At 36.7% G+C, this 22,219-nt stretch overlaps 1 protein-coding gene across 2 annotated transcripts in view; it reads right to left on the bottom strand.

The window, feature by feature from the left end:
* PSEN1 (presenilin 1) overlaps nt 1-22,219 on the bottom strand; it is a 59,337-nt gene that overhangs the window by 11,217 nt on the left and 25,901 nt on the right. For both annotated transcript variants that reach the window (XM_039883714.1, XM_039883715.1), the window contains 5 exons: nt 15,021-15,088; nt 10,601-10,821; nt 7,919-8,017; nt 5,389-5,475; nt 1,344-1,517 (listed from right to left, as the gene is read on the bottom strand). In XM_039883714.1, coding sequence (XP_039739648.1) covers nt 1,344-1,517; nt 5,389-5,475; nt 7,919-8,017; nt 10,601-10,821; nt 15,021-15,088 — 649 coding nt within the window. The remainder of the gene's footprint in view (nt 1-1,343; nt 1,518-5,388; nt 5,476-7,918; nt 8,018-10,600; nt 10,822-15,020; nt 15,089-22,219) is intronic.

Here is a 22,219-nt window from a genome sequence, read left to right as displayed (position 1 = left end):
CACCATTTAGAAGTCAAATTCTAGTGTAAATGGAGACTTTTATAACTAACCGTGAGTTTGGTTTAAAACACTAAAGCAATCAGAGATGGTTGTGTGTGGTGGTGGATGCTAAGATGATGAAAGAATGTCAATTATTAGTTTATATTGGTCCCAGATAAAGAAAATATTCCTCTGAAGTTAGGAGAGGCAATACTTGGGTTTTCTTTTTTTAAAAAAGTTAAGAAGTGAAGAGGAGAAGGACAAGGAAAGATGATTAGGAGAGAAAGACTCATGCGCTGCTGTGTTCAACAGCTGTATCACTTCTTTCTTTAAACTCCAGGAACCTTTGAGAAAAGAGGAACAGAAGAGGCAACCTAATTATGGTGGTAACTTTGCAGGCAAAGAAAATACCAGCAAAGGTAGGCTCAAGCCAGGCTATAAGATGAGGCACTTGCATCTAGGTTCCCCAGAGTGTGAAGGTCGCAGGCTGCAGCTGGCTCTAAAGTCTGGAAAACCCAACCAAGCACCAAGGTCATGAATACGCGTAGGTTCTGACACAGTTAAAAGCGCAAGGGTGATCTGTAAGAAGTGTTCTATTCAAGCTGAAGTATGTCAAAAATCATAATAATTAGTGATTAGTGGTTAAAATAGCTAAGGAATCTAGGTATTTCTTTAAAACTAATATTTCGCTGTTTTAATCAAGAGTTTCACTTATATGAAAATGAAAAAAACTGAGGATAACTTAGTTGGAAAATGTGCTAATCTCTTATTCAATAAATCGCATCCCTAAGACTAACTGAAGAGATGATTAAGCCCTATTCTACTGGCTAATACTGTTCCCAAGAAGCCCCAAGTGCTAACCTAAATCTAAGCAACAGCACATCTTAGACATTGAACAAACTCTAACATTTCTGCCCATAACCTGAGTACCTTTGATTTTCTTTAAAACTGACAAAATACAGTGTTTGTCAACAAAGGGAATAACAATGTGAAAGGTTGAAACATCCAGATCTACAGGTCTCTGTACAGGAAAGAGTGAAATATATTAACGAAATTTTTGTACATAAATGTACTGCAGCCATGAAGTCTTATTGGAATAATAATTTCAAATAAATCTTTTCCTCTATAAAACAAATGCCAAAGATCAGGCTCTAAAGGACCAATTTCAAAAATCTGAGAAGCAGAACTTGACCCATTAATAAATTTAACTATGAGAAAACCATGAACTATTGGTATTTCCCACTAAAAGCTGTACTGTGTTGTGAATTAGGTTGTAACACTCTCGATTCATTTTATTTTGGGAGAGTTCGTTGATGTGGGATCTAAATGAATACATGACTTATGAATTAGAGAAATGTACATACTTTCCTCTGGGTCTTCACTGGTTAGGATGCTGCTAGAAAGTTCCTGTACAGCAGTCCGTGATTCAGCCGTAGAGCGATGAGGTCCTAGGCGACTGTCCCTCTGGGCTTCCCACTCTTCAGTGAAGCCACCATCATCATTCTCTGTCACAGGGTTTTGTGATTCATTCCCTGTGCCTTCAAGAAAAAGTGAAAATAGCTGTAATATTTAGAAAATTTTCTTAATACGTTAAAGAAAATTACATAGAAATGGTAACTACTTGACTGTCATTGCTACTAGGTTACCTCGTTCTTAAACCACAAATCATGGGCTGTAGCAGGACCTCTCGGTTGCTTACCCAATAACCATTTCTCTCTCTTATTCCTGAGGGCAGAGTCCTGATTTGTTTGGGTTTCTATCCCTCACTCACAGGACTCTGGTGGTAAATCCTGATTAATCCAAGCCAAGTGTGTTCATCTTTTCATTCTTCTTCCCACTGAAAGCTGCAAGGCTTTTGGTTTGGTACTACTCAATGTGTGTTGAGGCAAAGTCTGCTGGAAATTTAGGAGAAGTTTTTCTCACTCTTTAAGAGAAACTTAAAGAAGAAGACACAAACCACCCTTTTCTTCCTCTGGATGTTGTCTTATCTGGATAAGATGCCTGGAAATGCACTTGCTGTCTTGTGACCATGGGGAACAGTAGGCTGAGGACCAAGCCTATAGCTATGGACGGCAGAGCAGGAAGATGGAAAGAACCTGGGCCCTTGGTATCACCAATGAGCCATAAAATTAACCAACACTACAAACATCTACACCTCAGGATTCTGGTCATGTGACAGAACACATTTCTTCTTTGTTTAAAGCAAATGAATTGGGTTTTCTAATGAATGCAGTTAAAAGCTCCCTAACTGATGGCTCTCGCCACTGGCTTTATTGACTAAGTTACAAAAGTAGAACACTATTGGGTGGAGGGGAAAGGAGGGAGTGCATTTTTCATGGGCTAGTCATTTTGTTATGACTGTCGGTCTGACTGAAAATTGTGAGCATAACATGAAAGTCTTGAGAACCTTCCATACATCAAAAATAATTAAAATACGTAAGTTGCTAATACATTTTTTTCCGTCTTTTCTTTTTTAAATGAAAGTGATACATGTTCATAACAGAGGTAGATTTACCATTAATAAATAAAGCTTGCTTGCTTTGGGCTTCTCACTTGCAGGGACTTTTTCTGGGAAGGGCCCTTGCAATTCTGTATTTGTAATTTGTATTTTTTTTTCTTAACCAGTTCTTCACAAAACTGGAATCTTCCGTGAAGTTTATGAAATCATATAAGCATAAGGTTTATAAATAAAAAGAGCAGTCCCTGCTCTGCCCTATCCCCCTCACTCCTAATGTAGAAGGAAGCAAGAGAATTAAATGTTAAGCTACATTCAGAGACTACATTTTGCTGATCAGCCCTGCAGCTCGGGCCAGGAGGACACCTTCAGGACAAAGGGAGATTTCTACTGGGATTACAACAACCCATTCCCCACACCTGTGAAGGGGAAATAGGAAGTAACAGTCATTCCCTATGGCTAAAACCATGGAGAACCTATGGATTAAAGGCTGGGAACTGCCACCAGGCCTGTCACTCTACATATCCTTACCTTTTCAGGCTACATCCTCTTCCCCTTCCCTTTCCTCACTATATGTCCATATCAAAGGAAACGAGACCTAAAGAATGACATATAAACCGAATTCTCTGAACACTCAGCCCCCCTATTCACTGCCTTTCCATGTACCTCTGTCTTTCTCTCAGTATTTACTGTCTCTCTCACTGTCTGCCTCTGATAGGAGACCACACTGTCTGTGGAGTGTTACCCCTTTTCTAACAAACTTTCCTTCTGACTGTAACTTTGGCGTGCGTGTTGAATTCTTTCTGCACTTTCTGCCAAAGGACCCTCTTCTCTTGCTGTAGGGCTTGGTCTCCCGCCACCAACTCAGGGAAATTTGCCCTGTCCTGAATCACTACTCTCAACCCCTTCAGTTGTTTCTTTTGGTATTTACCTGCATAATTAATTATAAATAGCATGTTCATAATTCTATATCCTGATGTTTTCATTTTAAGTACTTTGTAACTTCCTATAGGGAAGATGAAGCATTAGCTCCCATATTCATTCACACATATAAATTTAACTCCCCATATTCTCAATGTCATAATTTTATATTTAGTTTTTATACTATCATTATGCAAATAGTATTCACAACTAAACTACTTTGCTACAGCCAGAATATACTCTAATGTACAACTTTCTGTCTTCCCTGGAAAATTGCCTCATGTTTTTCCTTAACAAATTTTCTATGTATTATTTATGACTAATTCATTCTCAAACTCTCTAACAGAGTTCACACTCAGGTAACCTCCCAGTTCTATTTTTTTTTTCTTTGTACAGACATCCCTCTTGGAACCCTACGTCCTTTTGTTCTCATCTAACTTCTAATTCCCTGAATAGTGGTTTTCAACTCAAGGGTAGCACCTCCTTTCCAGGGGGTGTTTGGAAATAACTATGACAGAGGAGTTTTTCATTACTGTAATACCTCAAAGCCACTATTAGTATTTAGTGGGTGAGGGCCCAGGAATGCTAAATATCCTGCAAGGTGAGGTAAAGTCCCACACAAAGAAGAACTGCCTCACCCAAAATACCAACCACTCCCACCGAGGAACTGAACTGAAGTTCATCCAGCACCCTCTCACTTAAGGCCATTCCTCCCTGTTGCTTCTTCTTCTGGAAAGCTCTTCTTTCCACTCTTCAGCTGGCCATCTCCCATCATCACTTCCTCAGGAAAGCCTTCCTTGACTTTCCAGAATAAATGAAATTCCTCTACTATAAACTTTTATAGCTACTTACGCTTTTCCTTCATAGGGCTTATCACAATTGTATGAATTACTTGTTGAACGTTTGTCTCCCCCTAAATGGGCTATAATGTCCCCACAGTTGGAATATCTCATTTAGTGCTATATCCCCAGTGCCAAGCAAAATACTGGGCACACAGGTGCTCAATAAACATTTCTCAAGAGTAAAATCTTCATGTGCCATATACAAACTCATATTCACATACACATAAACATTATTACTCATATAGACAACCAATCTTTTAATTTTCTTTAGCTTAACATGGTTAATACAATAACCAGACAATAACAATTATTTCCAATATATTACATTTCCTACTCCTCTACTAGGTCTACTACTGGAATAATGTCACCTTGTTCTGCTGCCTTGATCACTGCAGAATGAACCTGATATCTTTGGGTCCCAAAAAGGAATTCTCAGTTGAAAGTATCCTCCTCACAGTTACCCAAATGCTAAATCAGCAGTTTTCTTGGCTCTATAAATTATAACTACTCTTCCTTTCCTGACAAACAGCAACTCATTCAAGGCTCTTCTCTTTTCTCTCACCAACTTTTATTCTGCCTATTTTTTCAGCTTCCTCATTAGGTTAACCTGTTTTCATAAAAAGAAGTTCCCTTTCTTCTTAAATACTGATACTGTTTTGTTATTCAATTCTTTCTAAAAACAACTCTTAACTTATGTTCTCCTTAACATCTTCTGTAGTATCCACAAATGAGCCTATCTCCCATCTTAGGTCATCATTATTCTCCTCCAGAAAGTCGTGTCCAACTGGAATATTTTATCTTCTCAGTATAAACATTATCGCATCTCAAATAAAATTATATTTAAGTTACTCTGGCCATATCAGACAAGAGATTCTTATTTTTAACATGTTTGGAGAGAGCTTATTTTTCCTTTTAAAAATCATAGCGTCAACTTGAACCTTTCCATACTGGTATTTAATGGCAGAAATTCTTAACCTAGGGTGCCTTGGCTGTCTTGCTGGGTTTGGAGCATGTGAATGCCTTAAATATTTACTGGGTATTACCGTAACTTTCATGAGATTCTCAAAAAAAAAAAAAACAAACACATGACCAAGGATAGAGATTAAAATCATTGCTTCGTAACTCATTGTTAGCCTATAAGATGATAAATGACCCTGAAAACCAGGAAATTACCAAATAAAAGTCACCTACTTTGTGCATTATAATTGGAGCTTTTGGATACCTTCCTTTGGGCTTCTGGGTCTCCTTTTGCCATATTCACCAACCACACCATTGTTGCTGTTGAGAAAGACAAAAGTCCAGGTAAGCACTAGAAACACAAAGGGAAGTGCACGGAATAGACAGCAGGCCATTAGCCCTCTACACAAATCACCAATCTTCTTAACACTACCTTAAGAATATTTAACAATGCATATGAAAAACCACAAAATTCTCTCTTTGATTTTGGCATATAAAAAAAAAAATTCTGAAACTGAATGTTTACTGTAGCTTTCAAACTGCAGCTGCTATTGTAAAACTGTTCTTCATCATTTACAGTCCCTGAAAAGTAACCAAAAGAAAAACTGTTCAGGCCAGCAAGATTCCACTGAGACAATAGCTGGATTAGTTGAGTATCCAAAAATAGTGTGAATGTACTGATAAAAATTACTTCTTGGAACTAAATTAGAGGACAATCTAGGGCTCTCAAAAGAATCAGATGATTATTATAATTCTAAAAATGCATGGAACAAATTTCCTTCATATTATGTCTCACTTCCTGGATTTTCAATAATGCTAAACTGCATCATACATAGGGAATAAGAAAAAAAAAGTTTAAAAGCAATAAATGGAAGAGTCAACTGGCCTCTTCTATGTCCCTTCCACACATACATAGAAAAAAATATATATACAGATAGATACAGATATACATATAGATATACACACAACATCTCTGTCACATTTTAGTTGAGACAATGTGAATACTTTAATACGGTGCTTCTCATATATGCAGTTGGAATTAAAAATGGTATAATCCCTAGTGGAGGGAATTTGGTTACATCTAACAAAACTACATGTGCATGAACCCTTTGACTCAGAAATGCCACTTTTGAGGCTTTGTCTTGAAAATACACTAACTAATATAAAAATACATATGAATGTGCACTATACAGAGCTAAAGCAGGAACCAAATGCCAGCAGCAACCTGAGTCCAATCTGGTCATAGTAAGCAATTTTAAACAAGAAACTTGTCATCTATGTCTCTCTGGCTTTTTATCACTGATTTTATAATTATATCCATGTTCCTAATACTCTTAGGCTTCTTGAATAACTTATGAAAGAAATACACAGCCAAAGAGGCTGAAAATTCCATAGTAGGCATACTTACTCACTCACCATGGCTTTGTAATTTTGAGGTCAAACAAGTTTCATTATATAACCAAAATAACTGATCAAAATCAACATAAGCCAGGAAGGCAACGCACTGTTCAACTAAATCAAACCCAAATAAGAGAAACAGAAAGGCAACCACCATGTACAAGGCTCATGAATTCCTGTAGCCTTCTTGTCAATAAAGGCAGTAGCTTTATTCTTTTGCAAATGTAGAAAAATATTGCTATGAACCCTTTTGTTTTAATATTTAATATTACTACAGAAATTAGGAGTCAGCAACCTTTTTCTGTGAAGAACCACATAGTAAACATTTCGGACTTGTGAGTCACATCTCGTCTCTGTCACATATTATTCTTTGTTCTTTTTATTCTTCTGCTCAAGAACCTTCTATGATTCCCCAGTGATCATGAAAAGCATACAGAGATCTAAACCAGTCACTCAAAGCTATCCTTGATCTTGTCCTAATCTGCCTTTCCAAACTCATCCTAGTATTCTCTTCATTTTATACTCTATGTTCTAGTCAAATTAAACACTTAAAATCTGATAGAGCCCCACACTCATGCCTCCAAGGCATTCTTTGTGACAAGTCCATTTTTGGAATCGACTTCCATCTGTGCTTGCTGAAATCCCACTCATCCTTAAAAGGTTCAATCCAAATGCTGTCTCTTCCAAGAAGCCTTCCCTGATTTTTCCCTCTTCTGAACTTTCTCTACACTTTGTGTCTCTTCTTTTTTTTTTTTCAGGGAAAGCCATCTTTTTATTGAATGTACCTAGGTGTGGGGCAGGCTTTGTGTCTCTTCTGAATCTGATAATATTTTGCCTTGGATGTTGCTTATTTATATGCTTGTCTTATCTTACCTCTAAACTGTAAGCAAATGAGCTGAGTATCTTAATCATCATTATATCCTTCACAGTGCTCCGTGGGAGCAGATCAGACCAATGCCTAATAAATAGTTACTGAGTGATTAGGAAGAGTATGACTCTAAAAAAAAAAAGGCAAAAATAATCTGAAAGAACGGTACAATTCTTTCATAAGCTAGGGCAAGATTCACCTGCAATATATGTATATAACAAGTACTCGATTATACCTGATTAGTAAGATTTTAAATGAGAATACTGGCTCCCCAATTTCTAAATATTTCTTCTATCTCTATACATATTAAAAATTCTCTTGAACCAGTGTCAGGTAGAAGATAAAAATTTGCAAGGAAACAGAGATCTGCAGGAGTTCCATTAATGCTATGCATTTAGGATGAGAAAAAGACACATGATAATGATCATAGTTACATGTGTTTGAATTCCTATAAATTCTTAGCTGTTTAATAATTTAACGTCATTCCAAAATACTTACAGGAGTAAATGAGAGCCGGAAAGAGTGTTTCATTTCTCTCCTGAGCTGTCTCAACCAGCATACGAAGTGGGCCTTTTGGACATAAAACAGCCACTAAATCTAGAAAGAGAAAAATAGAAAAGACATCTGAAAAAAATGTATTGGCTAAACTTGTAAATGGGTGTTACGGAGGTATTAACCAATAGAACAAGTTTAATTTTCTTTTATACACAAAAAGATATTGAATGAATATGAAATAAATAGCAGGTAAACTGATGGGGCAGGGGACAACCTAAACAAAATACACAAAACCATACAGATAATCTGTGCAAATTTCATTCTGGTTTGATGCTATTTGGCTAGTTTACAGTGTATCATCACTGTTATAGTCCCCAAAGAGGGAAACCTTGGATAAGTAATTTCTGTTGCTACCACTGGCGACCTGGACGGCTAGACCATTGGCAATGGCCTAAGAATCTGTAAAAATGCAAAGGTGAAGCCAATGGTTGACCAGGGCAAGATGACTGCCTAAAGTTCAGCTACTTTTGCTGACCCCTGGATTCCACTCTTTGATCAAGGATGCCTAGATTAAGGAATGAAAAGCAGCAACTCTCCAGTAAGCTCCATCACACGTAGTACCGATATTATCCATAAAGTGTTCAAATTTCCATTGTGGTTTACTCATTTGATCCCAAAGAACTCCTGAGGTAGCTAGGGGTCCCACAGGGGTGTGACATTCTCTAGTACCTTGTCAACTGACAATGGACTGAGGAAAGAAGAGGCCACCCTCTCCTGTAGGTGGGATACTCTATAGGGCCCAGGCTTAGCTCTATCCTGTAGGTAACATTTTGGTCTTAGCAAGAAAGTCCTGGTGGCTGGGCTGACCTTGTAGAATGCTGCCTTCATGATAGAGAGGATATGGAGTAGAAGGATACAGAGCTTCATATACCCTGAATACACGTGAGAACCTCTCTTTCCAGGAGAGCTAAGTATGCCGTCTGCCATTCTAATGGTGTATAGCATGAGACTGAGAAGGGCAATTTCTCACACCAGAAATCCATGGGCAACATAAGATCATCATAGGTGATCCAGAGATTTCAGGAGGTATATGAGAGGAGGAGGCTGCTAAAGCCTCTACAGTGAATAATTCTCTGGAGACAGGGAGAGGGGGCGCTAATGGAATGACTGTTGTTATTACAATTTGGACAGATTTAGAGCCCTCTGGGGTCGGGGGCCCCAACTGAAGATGGGCCAATTTTAACAGCTTACATAAAATTTGTAAATAAAGAATATGTTGCCTACAGATTCCCAAAAGACCTAAAAGATACTGGGCTTGTCTTAACATCATGGGTGCAGAGAGGGTCTACTGCTATTTCTTGACAGTGTCAAAGATGAAGAAGCCCTCAGCTCACCAAAGAATTTTCAGGAATTTAACTGAGGTGGCAGGGCCTTGTACTAAGTACAGAGAAATGTCTACCCCCCTTTTTTGAGCTCCTCCGTGAATATTTGTATGTCCTCAATGAAAATGTCAAATGAACCTCTTGAGAGGATGATATCAGCAGTGTGATGTTATTTCTGTGCTCCTGGAGGAAGCTAGATAGATATGGTTAAGATCTAGTCTGCAAAGACTGCGCAACAGGACTGGTGAAGTCCCCCATGAGTAGCTAGGTAAAGATATAATGTGTCCCTTTGAAGGTCAAAGTCAACTGTGGTTGTTGAAAAAGGCACACGTTAATAAAATCTCTAACTACAGAGTATTTACCAGCTGCTGACTGGATGGAGTCCAGAACTGGCATTCTTAATCATAGCTATGGAATAATAGATGAGTATTTTGTAAACCATCAAGTACTATATACCTTAAAGTCATTATAAGTCAGGCATTGAGAGTATATAACTTCTATGAGAAAGGAATTGATCCAATTCTATTTCCAAGACTATTTCTTCATCAAATCAAGCAGGGATGATGAGGTTTCCTATTATTGGTCATCAGACATTTTAATAACCGCCTAGTTACAATATACAGACCACACAATGACTTCTGGAAATGGATCTCTTTTTGGCTTTCATGTAGGGCAATAGCCACAGAGTACACACCTGTACAGCAGCCTTGGTTATTCATAGCTCGGCTACAGTGTGACTATAACACTGGTTGTAATGAATTTGAGTCTCACATTGCCCAAATAAGTCTTATTTTTAAAAGAATAATTCTACTTAAGTTGCCTTATACACAGTAGGTACCCTAATTTTGACTTGAAGAAATAATCAAGTATTTTATGTGTATTAAACACTCTGCTAGTGCTTTTCAACATACATTCTGAACTCTTACTACTCTGAGAAGCACTGTTCCCATTTTCCAAATGAGAAAACTGAAGCTCGAAGCACCTGAGTAACTGTCCTAAGGTCACAGAGGCTGTAAGTGGTAGAGATGAGATTTGAATCTAAGTCTTCCAACCAGAAGTCTATGGATCCTTTCACTAATCCGTCACTGAATTAAAGTGGGGGCAATAATAAAACATTTTTTAAGAATTTAACCTCAAAAAAACTGAAATCTTTATATGAAAAAGATACTACAGCTAATTAATTATTTACTGAAGAGTTATGGGATATAGCCATTACCATTTTTCATAAGTCAAGATAACGAGACGAGGAAGGAAAACACACTAGTGAGGTATTTCTGTAACAAAATGTTAGTCTTGGGTTTACCATATACTGAAATCACAGCCAAGATGAGCCACGCAGTCCATTCTGGGAGGTACTTGATAAATACCAAGGCCATGAGGGCACTGATCATAATGAGATATGCCTGCTGGAGTCGCAGTGGGCCTTTCCAATGAATGGCAATCATTCCCACCACACCAAAATTCCAGATCAGGAGGGCAACAGTGATGTAATCCATGGCAACATTATAGGTTTTAAACACTTCCCTGAAAAAAATTAAACGGCGATGTAAAAAGATTTATATACAATAATTTTCATCAAAACATTGTTTAGAGTTATGGTTCCCAAACGTGAGGCATTCATATCCCACTTTTGTATTTTTAATATATCTTATATCAACTGTGCTATTATTTAACACTTTACTTTTTTCCTCAAGTTGAGCTTATTTTAATAGAAAACTATATCATTCATATAAATGGGAAATCAGTATCACAGACCATAGCTATAAAAATAAGTACAGAAACTAAAAAAAGGCCATATACCACCTAAAATGCCATTTTATACTTTGAGAAACCCTCATTTAAAATATCTGAAAGTGGAAAAAATTAAACTTGCATAGTAAATTTTACAGAAGTTTGTCATTTACCTGCTTTTGTTCATGGTGTGATTAGTTTGCTGGGTTTTATATATGAAAAAACCCATAAAACACTGTATTAAGAAATACTAAAAACATATATTATTATATATTACTAATGTCACTTATATATATTAGTAACATTAGTAATATATATTAGTGACATTATACATTAGTAATATTTAAAATTTAAATATAAAAGTGAAACCATAAAAGAACTAGAGAAAACCACAGGAAATGGAGAATTTAAAAAAATACATATGCAATTTAAATTATATAACTTTTAAGGGCCCTCCTTAATCCAATATATTTTTAATATACATATAGTATACAAATATATTAAAAAAATATTAATATATGTATACAAAAACTGAAAAACCTTTTTAAGTTAGATAATTAAATATGTATATATTTAAAATTCCCCATTTCCCACTGTTTCTTCTAGTTCTTTTATGAGTTCGCTTTCATATTTAAATTTTTAATCCACTTGGAATTTATCCTGATATAAAGAAATCCAAATTTTCCCCCAAATGATTACCTGATTGTCACAACACCAATGACTAAATAAGCCATCTATACTTTACTGATTCTATACCACCTTTATCATAAATTAAATTCCATTATATACTTGAGCTTTTTAAAAAAGTCTAATCTTTCCTATTAATCATCTATTCATGGTGCAGATGCCACAATTTTAATTACTGTAGTTTTATTGTAATTTCATATTAGGTAGGACTAGTATCCCTTCATTTTTCTTTCTCAGAATTCTTTGGGGTACCTTCACGTATTAATTTTTCCAAGCAAACTGAGAATCATCTTGTCCAGATGAAAAGTAAATCCTATTTGTATATTTACTGGGCTTCTATTAAATTTTACAATACACTTAGAGAGAATGGGCATCTTTATGATACTAAGTCTTCCTATGTAATGTGATATAACTTCCCATTTGTTTAAGACTTCTTTTTAAGCCCTTCACAGAGGCATTGAAAATTTTAATAATAGATCTTGCACAATCCTAGATATTTTGTCTTATGCTATTATAAATGGGATTTTTTTCTTTCATTATGTTTACTAACTAGCATCTCCATGAAGACTATTGATTTGTGTTTATTAATTTTGTATTCAGTTGCCTTACCAAATTTAGTTAGTGATTCTAATTGTCTTTTGTTTAGTTTAAAACCAAGTAAACAATCATTTTATCTCCAAATATTGAAAATTAAACCTTCTCTTCCAATTGTATAGCTCTTATTTCTTTTTCTTGTTTAATTGTGTCCACTATTTCCTCCAGGGCAATGTCAGACAACAGCAATGATAAAGGAAATCCTCATCTTGCTCCCAGCATTAATAGGCATGCTCCTAGTTTCCCTGTGAGGGTGATATTGACCTTTAGGTGAGATTCATTCATTTTATCATGTTAAAGAAGTTACCATCCATCTGTTTTATTATAGAATTTAATAAAGAACATGTGTAAATTTTATCAAATACTTTTTAGAATGTACAGAGATGATGACCTAGTGATATGGTGACTTATATTGAAATTTGTAGGGACAGGGAAACATGGCAGAATGAGAGACATCCTCAGATCTCTCCCCTTGAAACAACAATAAGCTGAACACCTAAAACTCAACCAAAAACACCCAAACTGCATGCACATCAGCACGTCTGAGAGTGGGATCTGCGCATAGAGCTACCACAGGTCAGAACCCTAGGTGTCGGGCGGTGGACTGGGAGAAATAAAGAAGGTGCCTCTCACAGCCACCGGAGCTCTCTGCAGGAGGGGGAGGGGTAAAGGTGCAGCAACTTCACTGATCAGCCTGCCTGGAAGTGCTGGAGCTTCTAGCAGCCGGCAGCAGGGCCCAGTCATCAGGGCAGAAAGCAGAAAAGCGGGACAGGACAGCAGAGAAACAACAGTTGATTTTTACCACCCTGGTTCCAAAACTGAGGCTGAGCTGCAGCCCCCAACCCTCAACCCTCAGTGCCCCTGCCCCCATACTCTCTGAGACCAAACGCCGCAGAGCCCCAGGGGAATCTGAGCAAAAGCTGCAAGACTGAAGCTACCTCTCTCAGCCTCTGGAGCTCCCTGCAGAAGGAGGAGGAGGGGAGAAGGTGCAGCAACTTCCCTGAACAGCCCTTCCTGGGACTGCTGTGAATTCCATGCAGCAGGCAGCAGGGCCCAGTCATCAGGGCAGAAAGCAGAGAAGCGGACAAGATAGCAGAGACGCAACCATTGATTTTTACCAGCCATGGTTGCAAAACCGAGGCTGAGCCGCAGCCCCCAACTCCCAACCCAGAGGGCCCCTCCCCACAAAACCCTCCGAGACTGATCACTGCGGAGCTCCAGGAGAATCTGAGCAAATGCTACTGAAACTGTTGCTAACACTGACAGTGACTGAAACTGAGAGTAGCAAGTGAGATTAAAGATCTACAAGAAAATAAAGAAGACATTATTTAGGCTTTATATAAAGCAGGGATCCAAGAAGCTTAGACGCCACCTACTGGAAACCAAAAGAAAAGCTCCTCCTTTGCAGCTGGCTAAAGAGAGACCTTTATATAATAAATCTTCTTTCTAGAAAAACAACAAGTTACACTTCCATTAATGCCCAGGCAAAGAAATAGTCCACTAAACACCATGAACAATCAAGGTGACAAGGCATCTCAGAAAGAAAGAGAAAAATCTCCAGAAAATAAGTTTACAGACATAGAAATATGTGACTTAAATGACAGAGAATTTAGAATGGTACTTCTGAAATTTGCTAATAATGAGCCAGTCTTCCATTCTGCAAACTCCACTTGATCATAATGTATTATTCTTTCAATGTGTTGCTGAATCCTATTTGTTAAAATTTAGTTATTCTTTTGATATCAGTAAAATAAGATTGGTCTACAGTTTCTTTTTTCTTGATAATTTATAGGGTTTTGGTATCAATGTTATGCTGGCTTCATAAACTGTTTCTGGAAGCTTTTCTTCTTTCTCTATGTTTTGGAAGACATAAAATTTTCCACTCCTTAAAGATTTAATAGACTTTCCCTATGAAACCATTTGGGCCTGGTACAGTTGTTATTGGTGGAGGTAAAATGGGAACCTCTTCGACAACTTTCTGTATTTTTTCTTTGCTACATATAAATTTTCTATTGCTTCAGTAGTCAGTTTTAATAATTTTTTCTAGAAAATCATCCATTTTATATAGATTCTCACATTTGTTTCTTTTGTTTGCTGTTATTCCCGCTGCCTCTAACAAACTCAGTTTATTAGTTTTATTGCTTCTGTTCCTAATTTAAGAGCTAGTGTGATGGTTTACAAACTTTGTCACCAGTGCTGCGAAAAAGGTCAGAGTGGCAAATTTCTGAGCCTCTCTATGCTCTTCAACAGAGCAACTCTACTTTTTTCTATTTTATATGTGAAATTTTCATATAAGATTTGATTTGGAAAAAAACCCCACTGATGAAACAATACGAAAGTTTTAAAATTAACTAAATCATGTTTATATACTTTTATGAAATCTTTTCTTTACATTCTGATTCATAGATTTCTACTAGAAGTAATGAATATAAAAAATTCTTTACTAAAATAATTTAATAAGTCCTTCACTAAAGAAGACTTAGAGTTGACTATAGTCTTGAGTTCTTTCAGTTCTACTTATCTATAAACAAGGATAAACAAAAGAATATCTCTATCAATAATATTAACTTTTTTTATATATATATATATATCTAGCATGACCTGTATATGGAAACAATTTAAGAGTAATTCATCAATAAAAGATATGACTTTAAGTGACAGCCCAAATATTGTTAATTTCTGAAAAACAGACCAAATATTTTATCACTTACCCCAAATAAATGAATGAAAAAAAGAACAGCAATAACAGAGATGAAATAATAAGCCAGGCATGGATGACCTAGAAAAGAATTTCAATATAAATAACAGATCCCATAACCCTAAAAAACTGTAAATTTCTGATTTCAAAAATAGTATATTCTTTCTGTATATGTTATGTTTTTCAAATAGCAGAACACAAATGGCTTTGGGGTCAGTAAATTTTTATACAAGAACTCTTTGAGGCTGAAGAACTCATAATAGTAAATAGAAATTTCAGCAAGACAATAGACCCTTGTTCCTTTAGAAATAGGTGATATTTTTAAAAGAATGCATTGTAAAATACAAAACTATCAAGGATCGACAGCTTAACATTTAAATTTTTAAGTAGCAATATTTTCAGTGGAGGAATTCTGCAGTATTTCTGATATAAACAATAAATAAAGTGAATAAATAAAGGATAAATAAAATTCAATCAAGTCAAAAATCAGATATTCAGTTAGGTAACCTGTGTATGCATACATTAACCATACAGAGAAAATAGGCCTTCTAAACTACATAAACATTTGACCAAAATTTATTCACACTCTGAAGTTTCAATAAGTATTGTAATGCTTTCTACATTCATTTCATTGTTCATTAATAAGTATTACTATTACAGATTCTTTGAAACACTTAAAAGTCAGTCTATCATCGCACAGAATTTATAGGGCACTATACAAATATTAGTCCCTATTACTCATGTACAAATATTAGTCTCTATTAGTCTATTACTTATTAATGAGATAGAATCAGAATTTGATTTTTGTAATCTATTATACAAAATAAACGTTTCGTTATTATTATATTTTTACAGCAGAAAAGAATAGCTTTATTGGAAGGGAAAGTAAAACAACAGGACACTTCCAGATGTGGAAGTGGCCCAAGCAAGAGAAGAGCAGCTCAAAGGGCTCAAGGGCCGAAACACAAGATAAACATTTTAAGTGGTAATTTTATGTAATGGGTATATTTGGGGAAATAGTATATAACCGAAAAAGTATGAGGTTTTTAAAAACAAAATGAGAAGTATGATAAACTGTCAAGTAGTTTCTAACCAAAAATGAAAATACTTCATGGTGGATATACACATTTTTTACTTTAATTTTTCAATGGATTTTATTGCTTAATGACAGAAGGAGCTATTTAACCAATAACATTTCCAAATATATCTTTTAACCAGAATACATCGAATCAAAAAGAGAGAAAACCTCTAAATCAAGATTATTTCATCTTCATTTTTCTAAATCTCCCACCCCCACCCCCTGATCCAGCTGTTCCAATAATCAAGCTCTAAGCTATCAAAGCCTCGCTGTGATTAGAATCTATGTTAATTTCCTCTTGTGGTTCTGTTTCAATTACCCAAGGTTATGTGATTGTTAATTCTTTTGAAAAAATAAATTTTAAAATTTTTGCTGCCTCTTTAAAAACTTTTATCAAATTTCTCTTCTTCCACAAAAATATAATTTCTAACATTTTAATATAAAAAATTTCAAAAACACAGCAAAGTTTAAAGATTTTTATAGTGAACACTTATATCACCTAAATTCCACCATTCACATTTTGCTATACTTGCTTTGTAACATTTCTATCCGTCTCTCTATCCATTAATGAGTCCATCATATTTTTATTACATATCAAAGTAAACTGAAGACACCTGTACATTTCCCTCTAAATACCTCAACTTTAGCAAAATATTCTAAAGGGAGCCCTTACACTATTTCCTTTGCAATAAAACCAATACAGCTTAAGCAGAAAAGAATCTCCCCACCTGCATCCTGCTCCACCATTCTCACAAGTGTTAGTTTTAGATATAATCCAAGTTACAAAACTAAAAAGCATATCAAATATTACAAGACAGAAAAGCTTTAAAGAATGGGGGATATATACTGGTATTCATATTAGGTTCTACATTAAGAGCCAGAGTAAATATTAAATACTGGAAATTCTCACCTTTCTTGAGAAATGCTTTTTACCTTGATGTGTGTGCGTGTGTGTGTATTTGGTAAGGGAACATGGGATGTTGTTTATTTAAAAAAAAAACAACAGCATTTTTCTGAATACAAAAGTAACATATGCATATAACATTTAGAAAACAGAAACATTAAGGAAGAAAATAGTTCCCACTGACCAATGACAACAAAGTTAACATTTTCTTTTCAGACATGTTTTCTGTCTGCCTGTGTAGGCAGACAGAAATTAGAATCGAGTTATAATAGTTTTACATTCTGCTCTTTAAAACTTAATTTTTAAAGACAAACTCATGCCACCAAATATTTTTTTTAAAATATGAGTTTTAAATGAGTAAAAAACTTACATAGGTGAACCCACGACTTAACCTTTTCCTTATACATGAATTTGTGGTATTTTCCTTTTTCCCCCCAATTTTAATTCATGCTAGGATGCAAATATTTTTCCACACTTCTAATTTTTTTCTTTGGAAAAAATCATGAAAGCAAAATTACTGAATCAGTCTACAAACTTTTTCTAATCCCAGAGTATTGATACATTTTGGTTTAATGACTTCACAAATAGGCTGGATTGATCTTTACCAAGATCAATCCATATTTCCTTTGTAATTTTTCTGCTTGGAATTTTTTAAATTTCTTATTAGGATATTCATAATTTTCTTAATGATTTATAAGTGATCTTCATATAAAAATATGAGCCCTTTGCCTGTAATAATGGTAGTAAATATCTTTCCTATTTATGGTGGTCATGTGCGTTATTATTTTCTGAATTATTACTTGAATTCGAAGCCTCTTCTGATGACTAAACAGCACCTCCCTTTTTTCTAAAACAGCCCTTTCTCATCTTGCAAAATTCCTAGTCAGCTTTCCTGTGCTAAAGGCTTGGAAAGAACCCTGCTTCCGTACACAACAGGAAGTATCTCCTCTAAACCTTGAAACCATGTGACTTTAATAAGTCATACAGTTTCATCTTCAACAAATGAAAAGTAAAAATTAACTGTCTTTTCTGTTTTCTACCTTTTGAGGAATACAGAAATGGAGTCACAAAAGTCAAGCTGCTAAATTGCTAAAATTAAGTAGGGTGAGGCTTCAGGAAACAATTCTATTCCTGTTTTACCTAGTCTAGGACTTAAATATAACTTTCCAGTTTTGTTTCAATGCCTGGATATACATCAAACCTCCAGATAACACTGACTACCTTCTGAAAGACTAAGGAAAGAATGTTTATGTACCCAGACCACCTGACATGGAGAGGATTACCAACCCAGACCAATCCGGAAGGTAAGAATGCAGAATTGATTCTTCTCAAGGATGGATGTTTTACTGTAAGAACTCTCAGCTTTTCTTTCTTCTTTGTAACACTGAGTATTGCCTGATTGTTTCCGGTTTGCAAACCCTAAGACCCTTAATTCTTTACCATCTATTTCTAGCCAAAGTTTCCTGGTTCATTTATACTCTGCTAACACTGTTTAAGGTTTGTTTGGTCTTTCAGCTTCTTATAGACATTGCACAACCAACCACTGACATAACAAATCCTCAGGGCTTATTTCCAAACAGGTTCTGGCAGATTTCTGAATTCCTGACTTAAAAGGTTTTATTTTATTACTAGGAGTCAAAGTAAACAATTTCTTTCTATAGAATTGGCTGTGATTGCTAAGACTTGAACATTGAACATTAAAAAGCAAAATAACACAAATGAATGAGTAAATGTGGAAATCTAGCTGAATATAAACTGTTTAGACGGTCTAAAATGAAGAATAACTAAAAGATACACAAAACTGACCAAAAATATATCGAGAGGTTCTAGAGAATAGAAAAAAATGGCATAGATGATGGAGGTTCTGTTCATCCCTCTGGTGACCAGGTCAAGGTTGTGACAGAGGCAGGAAACAGCAGCAAGGGAAAATCACCTGGGATCTAGATGAACAAGCCATACAACTATGGAGAAATCCAGGAAAGCACCCTGCAACAGTAGAAGGTAGGATGGGGCGAGGACGCGGGGCTGCCCGGTCCGGGGCGGCTGAGTGAGACGGAAGCTGTGGCAGCGGCAGACGCCTCTTAAGAGGGCTGCATCTGCGAGTGGATTTTTGAAGTGACAGATCTGCTCACTCTGAGCACCAGTGCCCGTTCAGCTGCACACAGGGGGCACCAGGAACTTGCAGGGAGACATTGGAGTGAGGGCCGAGGCGTGACTCAGTGCAGAAGTGCCGGCAGTATCCATTGTTCCCTGTTGAGCCCTCCCCTCTACCAGTGCGCAGGACACAGCACCGCCATAGCTGTGACGTCATCAAACTGGATAACAGAGGTCACTCCGCCCAGAGGATTCCCTGAAACCCCGCCTACCCCAACTCGGGCCCCACCCTAGCCACATTCAGGTGTATCCTCAGAGAGTCAGGTGCTCCTTGCTGAGACTCACACTGGTGGAGGCAGCTGGACTCGGTTTCTAGTGTGGCCATTTGAGGCAACTATAAGCACAGCATCTGTGGATTGCTTGCTGAATCTTAACAGATGGCCCCAGAGGGGTAGAGGCTTGGGCTAAATTTGGCCTGCAGCTGAACCCCTCTCAGGACTGTGCCTCCAGACACATATTTCACAAATCCACATTAATAAGACCGGGAGATTTAGGAGCTTTGCTTAGTACATAGAAGCAGACACAGAAAGGCAGCCAAAATGGAAAGATAAAGAAGCAGAAACCATATGACAGAACAGAACAGAGATACAAATATAATGGAGTCAAGTAATTTAACAGATGAGAGTTCAAAACACTACTTATAAAGATGCTCAATGAACTTTTGGGAAATGTAGAGAACTCCAACAAAGAGATAAAAATGGAAATAAAAATTATATAAGAGAACCAGTCTGAAATGAAGAACACATTATCTGAGATGAGAAGTATATTAAATGGAATAAACAAAGGAATAAAAGTGAATAAAGAAGAGGATCAAATGCTCTATCTAGAGGACAAGAAAGGCGATCAGGACACTCAATCAGAATGGCAAGAAAAAAGATGCCAAGGCTATAAAAATAATTTAAGGAGTATATGGGACACTATTAGGGTGTCTGATCAGCGTAACAGAAGAAAATCAAAATGTTGAACAGCTGTTTGAAGAAATGATGATGGAAAACTTCCCCAACTTGGTGAAGGAAACAGACATAAAACCTCAGGAAGCTCAGATAATTTCAAAAATCAGGGATCCAAAGAGGCCCACACCAACACACATCATAATTAAAATGACAAAGGTTAAATACAAAGAAAGAATATTAAAAGCAGCACGAGAAAAACACCCATAAGACTGGCAGCTGATTTCTCAAAAGAAACAGAAGGGCTTGGCAAAAAATATTCAACAGGATGAAGACCCAGGATCTACAACCAAGAATAATTTATCCAGCAAAACTATCATTTAGAGTTGAAGGACAGATAAAGAGCTTCCCAGACAAAAATAAGCTAAAGGAATTTATCACCACCAAGCCAGTATTACAGGAAGTGCTGGAGGGACTTCTTTAAGAAGGAAAAACATTATCAAAAACAGGAATAAAGAGTGGTAACAACTACATTCCTATCAAAAAGTACCTTAAATGGAAAAGAATTAAGTGCTCCAACCAAAAGACAGAGTGGCTGAAAGGATCAGAAGGATAAGAAAACAAGATCCCTACATATGATAAGGAAGAGGATGGAAAAAGATATTGCTTCGATGGACCTAGAAGGTATTTAAGTCGGACAGAGAAAGATAAACACTATATGGTTTCACTTATATGTGGAATCTAAGGAATAAAAAGAACAAACTAATCAAAACAGACTCACAAATAGAGTGGACAATTTGGTGACAGACAGAGGGGAGGGAGTACTGGGGGGCTGGGAGAATGGAGTGAAAAGTTAAAGAAGTACAAATAAGTAGCTAAGGGATGGTCACGGGGATGGGGAGCACAGCATAGGGAATGCAGTTAGCATTAATACGCTGGCTAAGTGGAAGGTCAGGGGAGGGAGGGAGCAATTGGGGGAATTGTTTTAGGAACTATATAGATGTCTAACCAATGTACAGTATACTTGAAACTAATTAAAATTTAAAAAATAAAAAATAAATAAAAGAGAGTTTCTAGATAACAAGGAGTAAAAAGCATATTCCACCCTGTTTCTCTCACTGAATGCAACTGAAAACCTGAATACAATGCATGCAGCTGATAGTGAAGGACTTTGAAAAGTAAAGGGAGGCAGGTGGGCTGGGGAATTAAAAATACTAGGGAACCAACAGTGAGTTTACCACTTTTTTCTCTCTGGTACTACCCTTTTCCACCTGAACTCCACCTGGGTGGGCATTAGCAAGATAGTATACCTGAAACTAAGACAATCAGAGCAGCTGGAGATTCCCTCTAGTTCTGGCTAAAAGACCAGGACCAAGGTCTCCTAACACGAAAAAGGAATACAAAATCCAAGTTTCTGTTTTTTTCATTTTCTCCATTCTTTCACATCCAGCCCTCAAACAATCCTGTGGTGGTGGCAATGGCGGTGACAGGAGCCTAACATTTAGGAGAAGAGGCTTCTCAGCTGATCGTAGAAGTTGTAGTTCCCAGAGAGTGAAGCAAATGGCCCTTGCTGTATTTCTCTCTGTCCTCCCACCTTGGCCCTGATGCTGGGAAAATAAAGTCCAGCTTTCTGGCTGGAAGAATGGAACAGAGAAGTCCATAAGAACTAGAAAGTATCAGGGAAATTACAGAAAAGAAGAAACTCAGGAAAGTAACTTCTTAAAGTTATTATGAACTTGTGGGCCCATCCTCAAGATGTGTAAATGTGGATATGACTCTAAATACTCCCTATAAAATATGAAGAAACAACGGTAGCATATAATCCAGATGAAAGTCAGAGGCCAATAAACGAGAGAAATGGAACTAGCAGGTAAACACTTGTGTACAGACAATACATATATGGTGGAAAAAAGGACCAAGAAAAGTATTTAACACTTGATCACATTTAAATAGTGGGAAGAGAATGCTTCTCAGCATGGGTTTAGATCATTTGCTCTTTGGCCTTCTGAGTGCTGATGACTACCTGTCATCATTATACACACACATTTCCCCTTCAATCTTCTCTGTATGCTAATGTCAGACTGAAGATGGTCATCACTTAGATTATCACTTCCACCCACTCAAACAAGCAAGGACAAACTATGTAATTTTAGAGTTTGTGAACACTGAAAAGGTATTCAATCTTA

The sequence above is a fragment of the Pteropus medius genome, unplaced genomic scaffold (genome assembly GCF_902729225.1).
Source record: "Pteropus medius unplaced genomic scaffold, Ma_sr-lr_union100, whole genome shotgun sequence".
Taxonomy (NCBI): Eukaryota; Metazoa; Chordata; class Mammalia; order Chiroptera; family Pteropodidae; genus Pteropus; species Pteropus medius.
This window is presented reverse-complemented; position numbering and strand designations above follow the sequence as displayed.